The sequence below is a fragment of the Tigriopus californicus genome, chromosome 11, assembly GCF_007210705.1.
Source record: "Tigriopus californicus strain San Diego chromosome 11, Tcal_SD_v2.1, whole genome shotgun sequence".
Classification (NCBI taxonomy): domain Eukaryota; kingdom Metazoa; phylum Arthropoda; class Copepoda; order Harpacticoida; family Harpacticidae; genus Tigriopus; species Tigriopus californicus.
The window spans coordinates 3,704,693-3,721,179 of NC_081450.1; the positions used below are offsets into that span (position 1 = coordinate 3,704,693).

Genomic DNA, 16,487 nt, shown 5'->3' on the forward strand with positions numbered 1-16,487 from the left:
AAAAGTCTCACATGTCTTTTAAAAAACAAATTACGTGTTTTTGTTCCATTTTAATTGCATCGTTGGGACAGTCCTCCTCATAATTGAATATATGACTTAAGCTACAATTTTAACTTTAAAAATGCACCCGCAGTGGTCCACCGCTTCAAATAATGCCAGGATACCAATCATTCATGGATTGGCAGTCAAGTCTTTATTTTTCTTTTACGTTCAGTAACGAAGACGCTTCCTCATTTACCCAAGATCTCACGGACCTTGACATGCATCACTTTTTCTGATTCGCCCATGAAATGATGCAGGATCTGAAGGAGCACATCCCCAATGACTTTATGCTCATCATTCGTGACTTTATGTTTAAGTTCAAGTTCGCCCAGAGTGATGGTATATTGACGATACACTTGTCTGAGATCCTCGACAAAATCTTTCTGCTTCTTCTTGGCTCCATCCGCCAATTGTTCCCGATGTTCGCGGGTTATTTTAGGCATAGGTACATAGATCCGCAAGCCCTCCTGTTGGGGGTTCAAGTTCAGGCCCGACGTTTGTAAAACCTTGATGATGGTCACAGCGGCCTGTGGGAAGGCTTGACAATCGATCACGATCCGCTTTGGATCTTTTTTCGAAATCGAAGCCACCTCTTTCAAAGGAAATTGATCTCCCTCCAAGTCAACGAGTAATTCGTCCACCGCTGTGGCCGATCTAAAAGTACAAACGATCACAAACTTGCCACGTGTTGCAGTAAATATAAAGTTTACATATTTCTATCAAAATTTAGCCTAGACAAGTAAATGGAATAAATGTCAGAGCGGTTTGGCTGGGCATTTTGTCTTTGATTTTACTCCATGGAATAACGTCAGCTGTTCATGGACGCGTTCACTTGACAAGCCCTATCAAGATTATAAAAGCCAACTTTGGCTTTTGGGAACATTGGAGGTAACAACTTTTATTCATGATAATAACCTTGAGTCTCAACAAAACAACGGAACACAATGGCCACTATTCCGAAACTATATTTCATTGCCGTCAGTCCGTGACTGGAAAGCATGTTTCCATTTACTAGTGAAGTAAAAGCAGGTTTCCATTGGTCAAATTTGCCTTGCATTTTTTGGAATCAAATTTTTACTGAAAAAAGCCCTCAATCACAAAAATGCGTCTCAAATGGTTGTCACTTTCTTTGCGATTAGCTGATTCCTGTGCGGTTTTCAAAGAGTTGACATGGTAAATATTTCATATTCATTAGCCTTTTCATGCCCCTTCTGTTCATTCTTGATAATTTGAAAAACCCAAATTGTCGAAGGTGTGTGATTATGTCGACATATTTCACGCCCCATTTTCATGAACTTCATGTTAAGAAAGTTATGGACATTGATTAAATAACTAATCTTTGACCTGAAGAACATTCCCATGCGGCCTAAAGCGAGTTTCTTTTTTTAGAAAGTCGGAGACCTCGGACTTTGGTGCTTGGACGTTATTCAGTATGAAAATAAGTTGACCAGAGTGGTAAGTGGATGTTCATTGTGTTTGTGTGACGTCCAAAAAGCCTGAACTCTGAAGTAAGAGCGTTTAAAAAAAACAGGCCTCTGGTACGTTTTTTTATGGATCTGATCCACCTAAGACTGAATCATTCTGAAGTCATGGGGACTCACCTTAAACTAAAGTTTTGGAGGTAGTACTTTTGCAATTGGCCCACCACGTGGTCCAGATCGGTCCAATATTGATCAATATCTAATATGTGGCGCATCGACTGATAAGTCATGGTCAAGGTATGACCACTTTTGGCTTTGTTGCGCCCTGAAATAAAGACACCAAGCGCCAGTTAGTCCGAAAGGCTCAATTCATAGGTGGGCCACAGCCATGTATCGCCAAACAGTCGTTACGCGTGGTCTACCTTTGGCCGTATCCGGATGATGTTTGCCGGCGTTTTGTTGGTGTCGGGCCAGAAAATGGGCGGCTGGCGAGGATTGGGCGTCCAGGATTTCGTTCACGGTGGCTTGTGAGGGCTCGTCCTCGTCGTCCTCACCATCTGACAACACATCCTCCATGAACTCCTTCATGGCCTTACTGGGCTTGTCGGCCTTACCGCCTTTACTCGCTTTACCTTTATTGGCCGAGCAGGGGGCGTGTGTGTGAAAGGCCGAGAGACCATGGGGGGGAACCAGGACTGGGTGGAGCTGGCTCCCCACCGGCACGCGGGTGTGGGGCGTTAAAGCGGTCCACGGGCAAATTGTGCGCCTGACCCGTGGGGTCCGCAGTAGGGTGAGAACGGCCAGCCTCATGAGGCAGATAATCGTAGATTTTTTACAGCTTTTTTTTGGTTTTCTAGTTTCATGTGTTTAGTATTTTGGTTCCAAGAATGGGTTGGAAGACTGGTCCACTTGAGGTTGCGGGGGCTAGTTTTGAGGCATGCTCGCGGAGATATTTCAGAAATGAAATTAAAAAAAAAGTTTTAAGCAACCACTTCGTTGATGATAACTGATCAGTGTCAGCCCATAATCTTCTGGAAGCTTGTGATACTATTGAAATTTATTACAATTACTATTAATATTGCTATTGGTATGAATATGAAAAAGAAGAGTGATAATTTTCAAAATAACTCAGAGTTTTTTACCAAAAAAGTAACGCATTACTGCTGCTGTAAATTAAAAAAAAAAAAGTAACTCGTTACCAATATCATTACATTTGCAAAAGAAAAGACGGCCTAAAATTGCAAAAAAAAAAAAACATTTTGTACAAATTTTTAACGTTTAGGAAATAAGACGTGAAACAATTGACTGATACATGTAGTTAGTAAGATATAATGGTTCAAGGGCAAAGGGTTGCCTAGTTTCAATCTTTTTGTCACTTTTGCTAAACATTCTAGCAAGTATTTTTCATGGTTTGGAAAAAGTTCCATGGGCTTGACGCAAGGAAAATCAGGGTTACATTTTGAGGCTAAGTTAAAAAAAGAAAAAAAATGAAAATTGATAACCTTAGTTGCAGCCTCTCCTGATTATTTATTCAATCCTACTAGTAACAAATAAGCCACTGCATTTGAGAGGGAACTTTTAAAAGAATTGAGGAGAACATCTTTATACGCTATTTCCTTTTCTTGTTGAAAAAAGAGGAAATTAACAGTAGTGGTAGGGCTAAAAACCCGTTCTGTTACCGTAACTTTTGCAAAGCACCATAGATCTGTCACTAAATCATGAAAACCCATCCATTGTTTTTCAACAATTTTGAAATTCACAAAGTATATTTATAGAAATTGAACCCTAGAAAACATGAAGGTTAACACTAGATACATATTCAATTGGTCCAACTCCCCGCTTTGGCTCAAAAATATGGAATTCCCTCTGGAGCACCAAATTGATAGGGTTTGCGTATTTGTAATGTAATGGTTCACCCAGCATGTTTTGAGTCCAGAGGATGGCTCTTCCCTCAGATTCTCCAGTAAGTAGGTGACCCAAGTAGTGATACTCTAGCCTACATTGCAGATATCATAATGCCTTGCCATACCCCAAAATTGGGTATTCATGGTGTCAAAGCAACCACTCATGTTGCTTTAAAGATCACAAAGAAACTGGAATCTGGATTAATAGCATTGAAAGAAAATGCTCTACCAAGTGATTTATGGCTGGGTTGCCAAGAGTATTGAGTATCAAGCCTCTTGTGGGGCACATTCCTTCGTTTTTGGGCCACATTTTCATTATTCCGAGGCCTATTTTAAACAGTTCCACACAACCAGACCAGGGCAACTTGCCCTAATACATGTCAAAATAAAACGTAATATGCTGCTAAGAGTAAGTTAAAACACTAGTAAATTGAGAAGTTTTGATACTCCTGACTGTCACGGTCTTAAAAGAATGCCCATCCCTGATAAAGACCGCCTGAGCGCTCTATTAGTATTAGGAATATCCCGCTGGACATTTCGTTTTCTCACCCACCCTCGTCAGGTCCATGGGTGGTATAAAAAATTCAACACCCTTGTTTTGATTCTGGACGTTCTGGACACATGGATGGACCCACATGCTGAATGATTATGCATATACATTGAATTTGATATTGGTGAATAAATCTAGACATCCCCTCCACCCCATATACGACTTGACGCTTTGATCATGTGGACCCACGAAATAGAAACAGTGGAGGCCATCCAAGGCGTCCTCAACGAGCTCGATTGCTCGGATATCTGTCGTCGTTGCGTATTGCGTTTAGCCGGGGTGAAGAAGTCCCACGAATTCCTAAAGGTGGCCGATCCACCCACTCCTGCCACCGTAATACCAACTCGTTTCGCTTTGTCCCATCATCATCATCATCATCATCCCACTTGATTGACGTGTCTCTCCCCGCCAGGATCAGGATCCCACGGAACCCGAGTCCAAAAAGGCCAAATTAGCTGAGGCTCCGCTTTCCATTCCACCCTGTTGTCGGGCGTGTCTGGGCATCATGCAAGACTCCATCATGGCCGAGGCTTTGAGTCAGGTGGGGACTGCCAAGCTTGATGTTATCACTGTGCGGTCATGCCTTATGCCATCTTGGATTCCAGATTGGCCCTCAATTGACCGACTGTCCTTTTGACGCTGACCACTTCACTTTGGCCGTGTCCGTGCCCACGTCCCTGGCTTTGCGCGAGCACTCGCTCAAACTGATCTTGACGGACCGTGTCCCGGGCTTCTTCGAGGGTTGCGTGGTGCCCGTGAAACAGGCTTGGAAGTGGATTAACGGCCCTAAATTCGAAGCTGTCATGGGCAAGAAGTTCGTGACGGGCGATAGTTGCCAGTTCTTTGTCGAGTTCCAAGTCACTTTAGCCGAGGATGAAGCCGAAAAGGCGTGTTTGTAAGGTCGATCAAGCCCCTCGGATAGCTCAAACGGCGGTTGGCCCAATGTTGACCCGGTGGTTTAAATGCCTTGACTTACAAGTTGCCAGAGCAATACCCCCCACTCATATTAGCATTTTTCTAGGGGGTTTAATCATGCCGAATAATTGGCAATGATTTATGGAGTGCTATCTCAGATTGAAAACTTGCCTGTCTAACAACATTATATAGATTATAGCTTTCACAAACCTGTCTATTGTGAGTTGGAAACACACTGGATTGGCCAATGAATTGAAATTTTACGTGTTATGTTGAATTTGAATAGGATGTAAAAGTTTTTAATCTCAGCAAGAATTATAGATAGCCAAAAATGGAGGGTGATTCTCACAATTTTACGTGCTAGAAAAGGGTGAAAGTGAGTTTGAGTCTTTTCGTCGAACTCGATAAGACTTTTTGCAAAGCAATGCTTGCCCTTCGTACTTGAGAGACAAAGTACTTTTTTGCCAAGAAGCAATACTTTGAGTGTTAACTTAATATCGTATTGATTCCAACATATTTTGTCTTGTTTTTCAATGAATTGTGAAAATGTTCATCTTTTTTTTTGACTATAAAGCAATTCATTTTTAGACAAATTTGCAGAAGATGATAGTAAATAAACGTGGCGGCTTGATGACAATAATTGATAGCACCATCTACTCCAACATTCTTTGGCAACGTGGCAACAATGACAGAAGGATATTTTTAACCAATTTGTAGACGCGTCGGTTTTTGATCAAGCATTTGTGCATTTTATTCATATTCATCTCAATCAAAGTTGTTTATGAAAAATAATGTAATGCACATCAAGTACCAATTACTTATAAGCACGTTCCAACAAGTTGTCGTAGAGGCAGTAATGGAGGTGCTTATCTGAACCCTTGGTTATATTTGCCCATGCCAACTATTATACATGATTAATAATAAAAGCTAACATACATACTGTTTAGAAAATGAATAGTTTCAAGTTCGGTTCAAAAGACTGAGAAACTCTTATTCTCAGCCTGTGCCATTCACTTTGAATGAGGTTCATATCCGTTGCACTAAAATTCATAAAGCGCTTATCATAATCAGCTTTTCTTTGTTTAGAGTGGACATGTGCAAATTGGAGTACCTTCAACGACAACACAAACAGAAAACCTATCATATGGGTTTGGTCACTCGAGTGGCTCTGGAGAAATCCTTGCAGGATGTGAGCGATGAGCAATTTCGAAAGCATTATCCGGTCCCACCTACCCGACCCTTATCCCGATTTCAACCCGATGTCAAGATGACGCACAACAGTATTTTCTTGGCTGGTAAGCGATCATTCCCTTTTTAGACCAATTTCCCTGTATCTATGCTTAAAAATGAATGCAACTTATGCTGAGAGTTATCTCCTGCTCATTAGCCGTTGCGGAAACAAACCTGCCAGGTAATCAATCACCTTTGGCTGGCTATTTCCGAGACCAGATTATTTTGACTTTGAAAGCTCTGGCTTGTTGAACATTAGAAATAAGGGGTCAAAAATTATTTGGTTTTGGGTCCAACATTTGCTGCCAATAAGTCCCCACAACTCTAAGGTAATTTGCAAGAAAAAAATCCTCCTCTTCAGCTGGAACTGTAGAAAAATGGCTGATATAAGGAAGTCTGCAAAAGAAGAAATAGAGATAATATCCATTTTAACAGGTCGGTTTGACACTTTCACAGTGCCTGAATGAGGTTTTCTACAGTTTGAACGAAAGAGTCGGCTATTTTAATCATTTAACATTTTGCTTGTGGAGACGGATGGACGGAAAATGTACGACCCTAAACAACAAAGTCACGGAACTGACATCGAGGAGGTTCTATGTGGGGATATACAACATTTTGCGAAATTTTAATTCAGCCAGAGTTTGAGAATTCAAGAAGGTAGCCACATTTATTAAAGGAATGGTACTGTTTTAACATGAAACTGTGTTTTATGGTTATTTTAGCGGTCCAACAAAAAATGGCTTTATAGAGCTGAAAATTAAACTTGTTTTATGCAGGCTTCTAAAAGTTGTATAGCTATTGTAAATTGATATTGACAAGCGATAGAATATGACTTTTCTGTTGGAAGTACGATTACTCGATTATCCTCAATTCAAAATCATATTTCCTTACAAGGTTCACACAGAAATGAAATGATGTTAATGATACATTCAATCTAGAATAGATTTGAAATTCCCTGATCCAATGTTTTTAAGTGTGTTGACGAATAGTAATAGATAAAGTGAATTTTAGTAGCCAACGAATGTAAAAAAGCTTAAGTGAGGCACCGGTCAAAGAGAGTCTCCGGAATGGACGCCAATCCCGGATAGTTGCGGCCCGTTTTCAACTCGAAGTCCCAGTAGTCCCACATATCCTCCAAGACGTTCAACCGCATGGCCGAAGTTTGGGGTAAGAAGGATTTCCCGGCGAGGATAGTGGGAAACCCATCCAAGATGGTCATTCCCCCGCAGGATCGTGACTCGGGAAGGGACGGTCCTTCAGTCCAATAATGGAGCAATGGGTTCCAAATCTCCACCGTATCAATAGCCAATAAATGCTCGTTCAATCCACCTAAAATGATGGTTGACCATGGAATATGGCGCAACATATTCTTAATCTTTGCTTGATAAAGATTGTCCAAGGTCACAATGTTATACTTGCACACGTTGAAAAATCAAGATTTTATCAAAACAAAATTGAAGACATGTAAATATACGACTCCGTTTTGAACTCCGGATGTTCTAAGTACAGAAAGTTCTTATGCAAGTTGTGAGTACGCGTGTTGTTTGAAAATGGACAGATCTTCAAATACATCAGAATAATCAAAATCTGATAAAGATATCTGGCTTTAAACTTCTGACCACGAATTGTATTTTTCTTCAAAGTTTTTCAACAAACAAAGAAACACATTGAGTATCACTTACAGAGAGACAGCCTTATAAAATATGAGCAAGTATCCCAACATTCAAAATTAAAACCAGGTCCGAAAAGAATCTGAAGCAAAGAAATGGCATCTGAATTTGTATTTACTTTAAATTTATTCGATATTTGCATATGTTTTTTTTTTCACCAACGGACGAACCACCTAGCTACTTGAAAGCTTTCCATAGATCTTTGTCAGGTCTCTGCGGGGTCACTTATATCACTTACATTTTATTTTGATAAAATCTTGACTCTCCAACGCACACGTGTCAGTGGTTCTCTTACCTGCGACGATGAAATGTTCGCCCAAGAGGCCATGATAGCTCCCACAAGCATGATACCACCGTTTATGGATCAAATTCAACACGTAATCATGAGCTTCGGAGGACATATCGAACGTTTCTTGGCTCAAATAAGTAGGATAACCCCCAGTGAGGAGAGCCTTTTGACCACCTTTGGCGCTTAAGCCGCAATGGCCCATTTTTCGCTCTTCTAAAACCGGTCCTTGGATCCAATAGATTTCCGGGGAAGTGGTGTTCCATAACTCAGAGGTCATAGTCGTCTCATTCTCATTCATGCCTCCGTAAACCAATGGTTTGCCTCGGAAATCCACCACGCCCACGCCATTGCTTCGAGGTTGAGTGAGTGCAATGGTTTGCTTCCACTCATTTTCGCAGGGCTCATAGATCCAACAACTCTTTTCATAAGATTTGGCACGTCCCTCTGGTCGCCGACCTACGTAGAACATATCAAATATGTTATTCCCACTCATATACGGTAGATTGCCAAGATTTCAGTTTGATCTTACCCCCACAAGCCATGAGAACGCCATCCGTCCAAAACACCATGGGAGCTACAATACCATAAGGGAACATCGCAATTTTACGATCACGGAGTTGCGCTTTGGTGCTGATCAGCTCCACATCGTCCAAGGCATCAAATAAAGCACTCTCTCCTCCTAAAAGAAGATGGATTCAGCATGGACTTCAGAAACAATTTTCGTTCAATTGATCGCTTCATGGCACTACTTCAGTTTCTGCTTTGATGATCCAAGCACAAATCAATTACATTCAAATACTTCGCAAAAAAAGGTTTTGAATAATTCTTTCCATTCGTCTCAAAAAGCTTGGTCTTTAAGAACCAATCATCATGTGCGGATTTCCTCAGATGAAGTCCTAACAAAAGTTTGAATTGTCGATTTTCATATTCAACACTGAAGTGCATGACAATCTCAATCTTCCAGGCGTCTTTGTCGCATTGCTAAAACCTCATTCCTGGTCCCTTGTCTTACCGATGAGAATGGTCATGGGTCTAACACATTGGACCGCTTTCAGACCCGGGTCGTCGCAATAGAACTCGATCTTATCCGAGGTGATGTAAGCAAAATCGCAAGTCACCAAACAAGTGTCTTCGTCACTATTGCACTCGATTCTTCCATTTTCAATTTTGGGAGGGTCACACCCCAAGGTATGGGTTGCCAAAACGCTGACAGACACGAAAAACACGACCCGAATCATGCTTCACGATTGTGTTTACAGTCATTATCGAATTGGCGCCCATGTCCGAGTTGACAGGTTCAAGTTATCTCTCGGTTTTTTTTTCTTCAAATACAGCCACAATATACATGTTGACATTTGGATTAAGCGGGTATAAGGCCCGACAAGGTTGGGATTTCCTCTTGATTAATTGATTTTGTTCCGCTCAAAGGGCACTTTTTAATGTAACTGATAATGAAGAAGGCCGATCGCAGATTTGTGTAAGGCTTGTTGAATATATTTTATTCCATTTATCCTGGTCACGAAATCGTTGAATAGTGAGGGTAGTAATTCAGGTTAGGAGACTCGGGTCAAGATAAGGCGATGGTTAGAGCTTTAAAGTCGAACTTAGAGAGTCTTGTTTTCACTTTTGTGACGCAGCCTCGAAAATTGACCGGCCATAATAACATGAACAAGATAATAATTCAGATGAAACTGATAATGAGTATTCAGCAGGACTAAAAAACTCTTCTTGGTCAATGTCGAAACTTTTTTTTGGATTTCAATAACCTTTGGTAAGGTATAAGAGAGGTTTTAGTATGGATACCGCACCAAATAACGCCCAGAAACACTGTTGAAATATTTATTTCCTTTCATTTGGTTTTCCAAATTGTTCACTTCTGCTACATTTAAAACTTTGCATTTCTTGGTGGTGAAAGCTAGTTATTCTTACTCTTTTGAACATTTTTTTTCATCAATGACCCTATAAAGATCAAGAATCAAGAACAGAGCAATGTTTCATGATAGAGTTCCTCCAGGGATTCATAAATATTGAGTCTCCTAAAACACATGTGTCTTGCCAGTAGAAAAAACAATCATCAGTGTAGGGACATCGTACATATCGGAATACTCTTTACTTGTAGACCAAACCTGATCATAGCCCAAGAAAGCGTGCTTGAACGTATGAAATAAGGTTTTTTGCTTTAAAGAACTGACTTCCAAGTGTTACGTTGTAAAAAAGGCAAAATTAGACTGATCGAAACCGAAAGCTTCTTGAGCGAAAACTAATTCATTTTCAAGCTTATCAATTGACCAGTTGCTGAAAACTGCCTAACCAAATCCTCGGCAAAGTAGGATCAACAATTCACATGTTAAATAAGAATATTAATATCTCCAGTCTCAAGCAAGCAAGCTGATAGCTGTTTGTACGGAATGACTGAAAATGCATCTAATCCACATAAAGGGTGTTTCAAAAGGTATTACCGGTTACAAAACGGTATAGAATCCCAACTACTTTTCCTCGTATGGTCAAACTCTGAAGCATCATCTACAACTAATCTAGTCTCCATCCTTACCAAGGTACATTGTTATGCACATTTATCTGTAAAAATGGAAGGAACCCGTAAGATAAGCAAGTACTTCATAGTTTTGACAAGCCTGGATTTTTTGGACGGTTCCAAAGTGTAAACATTTATATTCACTACAATAGCATTGACTCTATAATCTGTTTGAGGAAAAAGCTCATGTGTACTTTTGATGACGTATTGTAAAATATACCTTTTGCACCTTCTTTAAATACTGTTTTGTCCCTGGAGGAGGAGAAGGAGAATAGATTTTAATGAGTTGGGGTGAAGACTTTTGGATAAATGGAAATAGTCGAATGATCGCGGGATATTGAGGGATGGCAGTATCATCTTGGTTTGTCTCAAGACAGTGGCTCTCTCTATTGCTCACATTGTTCCTGCTTGCCTTATTTGGCAAGAGCTGAAAGTTTTCCTGAAAATACAACTAGAATCCCAAAAGATTACACACGAAAGAGCAAATGTCAAAATACTTGCATTTAAGCCTATTTCTTTTCACCCTGGGAGATTGCCGAGATAAAGTACCCAGAGGAACTCAATTTGATCAAGAAACCTGCATGGTTCAGGGTATTGATTTGAGGGTCCAAGCTAGGAGACAATTTTGAGGCCTTTACATTTCAAAGATTTTGAATTAATATAGTATCCTGAATTTCTTTCTTTCGACGTGTCTTTTTTACTTCAAAACAGGCTCATACGAGTACCCTTGCGTTCGAAATTATTTCGTACTTTCAAAAAAAAATATTGTATTTTTTGGCCCTCAAAAAGATTGTTTTTCCCGAGCCTTAGTGATAAGTCATCAGAGAGCTGTCGCTTAAAGGACCCTCCCAGCGATTTCACAACAATAATCTACAGTTCCTTTATTTTTATTTCACAAACTCTTTGTCATCGTCATATGATGCTTGAATGGATCAAACTAATAGGCATATTTTTAAGGCTTCCCACGAATGGAAAAAAAGCAAAGAAACGCTCAGGATTCAAACCAGGAAGTACCCGCTCCATCCTTGAACTAACTTCGTCAATGCAACAAAGGCTTCAATTGCTTCTTCAGAACTTGAAAGAAACTATCGAAGACATATTTGGCGAAGAGATGAATGCCCCAATAATTTGGTTTGAAAAATGCCAGTGACCATCAGTGATGTGATGTGATCTCAAGAGGGTGGGATATGATAAAGTAGAGCATTGAAGAACCCTGAAAGGACAGATAAGTTCATTTTGAGAAGGGTCCGTGCTATGAGCGATAAAATACACCAGAAAAAGTTGCAAATAATGCTAGATAAGAACCGTTCACGACTGTCTCATGGCTGACAGGGATTTACTTGTCCAAAGTGTACTGACTACACATGCATTGCAATAATAACTTTTGCACACTGATTGCGCAGTCCTATTCGATTTTTTTCTCAACTATCGCAAATTCAGCGCTTTGTATTTTTGTTGCTCATTCAAGAAGCAGATTTACGTCTTTATTTGGAAAAATTAAGATTGATCAGTATCATGCCATCCCTGAAAAGGTGGAAAATGTCCAAAGAATTCGGTCTTTTCATATCCTTATAACCATTTACGAATCATTTGAAAAAGTGGGGACTGTTCGCCACAGCTTTCTTCAAAACCCATTGAATCCGGTCCTTCAAGCTCGGGTATTTGAATATAAATTCATATGACGTTGAGGACCACATGAGGCACAAAATGAGGCCCTGTTCCAATCCTTGTTTCATGAAAATCTCGTGACTCCAAGGCATATCCACCTGGCATTGAGTGCACACCTCTGTAAAGGCCTCGAAATAGACATTGAGCATGTCATTCACATGGACTTCTGTTTCCTGGGGAGCCATACTGATAAAGGCGATTGTGCCCAAATCCAGAAAGGGATTGCCGTTCGTGGTGAATTGCCAATCCACAATCTTCATTCTGGCATTCTTGGAGAACATACAATTGTTGCCCCAGATATCCCCATGGATGAGAAAATCAGGTGTTTCGTTTATTAAATCGGCATATTTCTTGCCCAATCCAACACGGAGCTTCCTTATTGGTTCCAGATGATCCTCAATTGGACTTCCTTTGAGATCTTGCTCAAAAAGATCTAGGTTGTAGTTAACAAAATTGACTAGTTCCGGATCGCTATCAAAGCTATTAAAGAACTTGCTCATAAACGGATACTCCTTGGAGAAGCAATCGAACTTCCGGATCCGTTTCATGCAGTAAGTCCAAGCATGGAAGTAGGCCAAGCCAATCAACGTCGCTTGGACTTCTTTGTAGCTTAATCCATCATTAAATGGCCGCATTTGATACTCGGGCGCCTGATTGGCCAGGATCAAGTAGTAAGCGCGATTCTCCGGGTCGTCTTTCAAGTAGCCTCCGGCATAACATTCTGGAAGAAAGGCTTCGAACCTTGATTTCCCATCCTTAGAATGCTCCCTCTCAAATTTGATGAGATCCGGAAAAAGCTTATTGTAAGAGTCCACTTCAGTCACATCCATAAAGTTTGTGTTGATGAGGCTTAAGTGGACTTTAGACTGAGGCATGACTTTGATGAACGTCCTGATCTGCTTCTGGGTCCCATTTTGAATTGATGCCTCGCCACGGAAAATACTACTCAAGTATCCGGATTCCTGCTGATCTTCCGCTTCCAACTTGTTCACCTCGACTTTGTCTACATCGGAGATCGACTTCTCCAATGCATTTTGAAGCCACTCTTTGGTTACTTCGGAGCCATTTCGCGGAACAGGGATCATCATCCACCTAAATTGTTCCCCCACTGTCCGTCAAAACCACATAAACGCCTTTCCCAATGAGATAAGACCGGTCTTTTTCGATTTTCTGCACTATCCTCAGCTGATTTTTCCCACAATGTTGTAGTGTTTGTAGGAGTGCACTTGAGTGTTGAGCACAGCAAGTGACTGAGAGAAACTAAGCGTGCTACATTGGTTGGTCCTTGGAGTAAAAGTACGGCCAGATTGACATTGTTGAGAAAAAGAGCTATGAAGAGCTGAAATATTAGTATTTCTTACATGCAGGGGTAATTGCATCATTCTTGGATTTATGAAACCCCCTCAAAGACATCAAACTTTGCCTCTGAAATAGTCTCAACTTCAGATTAAGTTTTCAGTTCGAACAGAACAACAGAATAACAGAGCAACGTACCGATGTTTCAATGCATTTGCATCAACTGTTTTGGGGGATTCGGATTCGAGGGTTGGACCTCGTTCAGCCACCGAAGCCAATCTTCACTTCAATTAATTCAATAATCTGATAAGTAGTGTCATGTTTGATATTCGGCTGGTTCTCCATCAGAGGTCATGGACTTAAGATTTAAAGGTTTTCTTGAGTAAGATTTGAACCTGAGACCTTTCTCATGCTAGGAAACTGCGCTAGCCGTTACATTTGATATTTATAATTGCATTGTTTTGAACATACACTCTATGTTACGGCCATTTTGATATTTCTTAGTCATTTCCGAGTGTTACTTGGGACATATAGATTTTCGACGCGAAGAGTGGATTGGGATATTGAAAAGATTGGTAATGGTCTGCGGGGCCTATATTGTTTTTGCCTTATTCCAACGTTTTTGACAATGAATTCTTTTCCAATGATAGGACGATATAATAAATATTCGAGAGAACTCCCACAAACTCCGTGGCTTGTGGATGGCGAGCGAAAAGCAGAGTCTTCGGTAGAGGAGCTCATTATCTCCGACATCAAGGAGGCCTTGGTCTTTGACTCGACGAATTTCAGCTCCTCTGGACGTGAAGATGTGGACGTGCGAATGTTGGGTGATGGTCGGCCTTTCTTATTCGAGCTCACAAATCCCAGACAGACCATGTTCAAGCCGGGAGAGCTATACGAGATACAGAAGAAGATCAACGCCCATTCCAAGATTGTTCAAGTGCACGACCTTCAATTAGTGAAAAAGTAAGCCAATGGAGTAAAGGATGAGCACAAGTTCAACTGAGTTCGACTGCAGAATTGTGGTCTTTAATAAACGTCACTTTGATGGTGTATTTGAGCAACCAATACTTGAAGACCACATATCATGAACTGATGAGTAACGACCTCCCAGCAGTTATGAGGTTGCGTGAATAATGCTTCATCATTGGTTTGCACAAGAAGTGAATTGACTAAAAGCAGGCTAACTTATTTCTTATGATGAAGTATTATGCTTCATAAAAAAATGAAAGAAATTTAGTCTCCGTGGAAATATGTTGCTTGCACATAACATGGGTATGTTTAACATATTTTGCCCTGCTCCAAGGATCTAACGATTTTGAATCAAAGGAATGGCGATTCACGAAAATAACTTTTCTGTTCAAAAAAACCAACAAGGTTGGATATTGAAGGTACACAACTGTGTCATTTTCAGGGCTGAAACGAATCGATTGAAAGAAGGAGAGGATCAGAAGACGAAAACGTACAATGCCCTCTGTCGTCTTTGTCCTGGGAAAAATTCTACTAACCTCATGTCGATGACGGATATCAAGGCCAAATTAGAGCTCATCAAGAACTTGGAACTGAAGCAACGCACGCCAATCAGGGTACTTCATCGTCGTCCTAATGCCGTTCGTAAACGAAGTGTGTATTTCATGGAAGTGACCCCATTGACCTCGGACCAATTCAAACTGAGACTCTCGACTCAAGCTGGAACTTACGTTAAGGAATTTGTTCATGGAGACTTTGATCGGACGATCCCGAATCTGAGCTCGATTCTGGAGACAGAGGTGGATATTCTAGCTCTGGATGTGGAGGTAGGTGACTGGACGTTTTTGGTGGGGAAATGATAGAATGGCAATTATGCCCTATCTATTACTCGAGCATCGAACTCAAATCAATTGTTGATCTTAGGCCCGCCATGCTTTCTTTGTCTTATGATTTCATGTTATATGCAGTTCATCAATATGATTATTACCTAGAGTTACACATATTTTCAAGACAACAACCGTGTCAGCCCACATTTAAGACACATCTACGAGTTGAATCAATCTGTTAACACTTATTTATTGGTGAACTTTTTCAAACAATCCGACAAAATTCGGTGCAAAGTCCCGTTGTAATAATTTCAACGGAGTAACCTTACCTCTATGATAATCCTTGGGTGAAAAAGCACCTTTTATGAAATCTAAATGTAATAACTTTTTTTAAAATTCATTTCCTATAACCATTTTCGTCATGCAATGTATTGTAAAATTATCATATAAAGATTATGAGGTACAAAATAGGTTAAATATAACCCTTCATTTCAATAATGCTGGGGATTAAACTCCATGCAACGGCTAGAAAAGCCGATAGAAAATCTTCTCTTCTTGTCACCTAAAGGGTTAATGATTATAACCTCAGCAGTAACTAACTATTCAGTGAAAAAAAGGTCGAGTTTTTGCTTGGCATTTTTTTATTCACATCATTTATGTGATTATATGTTTTATTGCAATGATAAAAGTAATATTTCTTAACGAGTTTATAAATGATTAATAAATGTTAATCTCGGCGTAACCACCCCCAAATTAGAACTGCAATTGTAGTAAATATCTCTAAAAAGATAAGCGTGACATTAAGTAATCGTTAGTAATTCTGGCTCCTGGGATATGCCCTTATTGCTCAAAAGTATTTATAACATAATTGACTATGCTCAGTTACTAGGCTCCTTGTCTCTTTGGGTATATGCATTTCAAACAAGATTTTCAGACGAGATGTCTTTAGTTTTCTTTCGTTCAACACTTCGTATTAATACCCATATCTAGTGTAACGAAAAACGTGTTTAACGTGGTAATCTTTCGCCTATGACTTCCAGAAAATCGACTTGGATTGGCCGGCCAAAACTCATCCGTCGTGATACATTGTGTCTCCTGTCTTCTTCTCCTTGTTGCTAACCTAACGGTTTGAACGAAATAAATGCGAATTCTTTCACATCCGGCAACATCACA

The 16,487-nt window shown here is 40.3% G+C and overlaps 3 protein-coding genes across 4 annotated transcripts; 1 reads left to right on the top strand and 2 right to left on the bottom strand.

Annotated features, from left to right (window-relative positions):
• Positions 1–153: 153 nt before the first annotated feature.
• Positions 154–2,376, bottom strand: LOC131889851 (ribosome-recycling factor, mitochondrial-like). The gene is made up of 3 exons (XM_059239059.1): positions 1,886–2,376; positions 1,644–1,788; positions 154–696 (listed from the first exon to the last, which is right to left on the bottom strand). The coding sequence occupies exons 1-3, from the start codon at positions 2,271–2,273 to the stop codon at positions 231–233; spliced, it is 999 nt and encodes a 332-aa protein (XP_059095042.1). The 5' UTR covers positions 2,274–2,376; the 3' UTR covers positions 154–230.
• A 1,584-nt stretch (positions 2,377–3,960) lies between these two features.
• Positions 3,961–16,487, top strand: LOC131889848 (tRNA pseudouridine synthase Pus10-like). Of its 2 annotated transcripts, none has more exons than XM_059239056.1 (7): positions 3,961–4,250; positions 4,330–4,458; positions 4,523–4,812; positions 5,919–6,127; positions 14,169–14,484; positions 14,933–15,287; positions 16,355–16,487. In XM_059239056.1, exons 1-7 carry the CDS (start codon positions 4,095–4,097, stop codon positions 16,394–16,396), a joined length of 1,497 nt encoding a protein of 498 aa, XP_059095039.1. In that variant the 5' UTR covers positions 3,961–4,094; the 3' UTR covers positions 16,397–16,487. The 2 variants fall into 2 exon arrangements, with proteins under 2 accessions (XP_059095039.1, XP_059095037.1); XM_059239054.1 differs by having other exon boundaries at positions 3,962–4,250; positions 14,933–15,314.
• LOC131889850 (uncharacterized) lies at positions 6,814–9,461 on the bottom strand. Its single transcript, XM_059239058.1, has 4 exons — positions 9,034–9,461; positions 8,551–8,700; positions 8,028–8,477; positions 6,814–7,391 (listed from the first exon to the last, which is right to left on the bottom strand). Exons 1-4 carry the CDS (start codon positions 9,257–9,259, stop codon positions 7,096–7,098), a joined length of 1,122 nt encoding a protein of 373 aa, XP_059095041.1. The 5' UTR covers positions 9,260–9,461; the 3' UTR covers positions 6,814–7,095.

What these genes read in the sequence shown, in the direction of transcription:
- LOC131889851 (XM_059239059.1), bottom strand. Translation starts at nt 2,273, where the DNA reads ATGAGGCTGGCCGTTCTCACCCTACTGCGGACCCCACGGGTCAGGCGC. An exon ending in TCATCCGGATACGGCCAAAG is followed by an intron (nt 1,789 to 1,885) that starts GTAGACCACGCG and finishes TCTTTATTTCAG; the next exon opens with GGCGCAACAAAGCCAAAAGT. An exon ending in CTCCAAAACTTTAGTTTAAG is followed by an intron (nt 697 to 1,643) that starts GTGAGTCCCCAT and finishes TTGTACTTTTAG; the next exon opens with ATCGGCCACAGCGGTGGACG.
- LOC131889848 (XM_059239054.1), top strand. Translation starts at nt 4,095, where the DNA reads ATGTGGACCCACGAAATAGAAACAGTGGAGGCCATCCAAGGCGTCCTC. An exon ending in ATCCACCCACTCCTGCCACC is followed by an intron (nt 4,251 to 4,329) that starts GTAATACCAACT and finishes TCTCCCCGCCAG; the next exon opens with GATCAGGATCCCACGGAACC. An exon ending in CAACAGTATTTTCTTGGCTG is followed by an intron (nt 6,128 to 14,168) that starts GTAAGCGATCAT and finishes TTCCAATGATAG; the next exon opens with GACGATATAATAAATATTCG.
- LOC131889850 (XM_059239058.1), bottom strand. Translation starts at nt 9,259, where the DNA reads ATGATTCGGGTCGTGTTTTTCGTGTCTGTCAGCGTTTTGGCAACCCAT. An exon ending in CGTTCTCATGGCTTGTGGGG is followed by an intron (nt 8,478 to 8,550) that starts GTAAGATCAAAC and finishes TGTTCTACGTAG; the next exon opens with GTCGGCGACCAGAGGGACGT. An exon ending in CGAACATTTCATCGTCGCAG is followed by an intron (nt 7,392 to 8,027) that starts GTAAGAGAACCA and finishes CCATCATTTTAG; the next exon opens with GTGGATTGAACGAGCATTTA.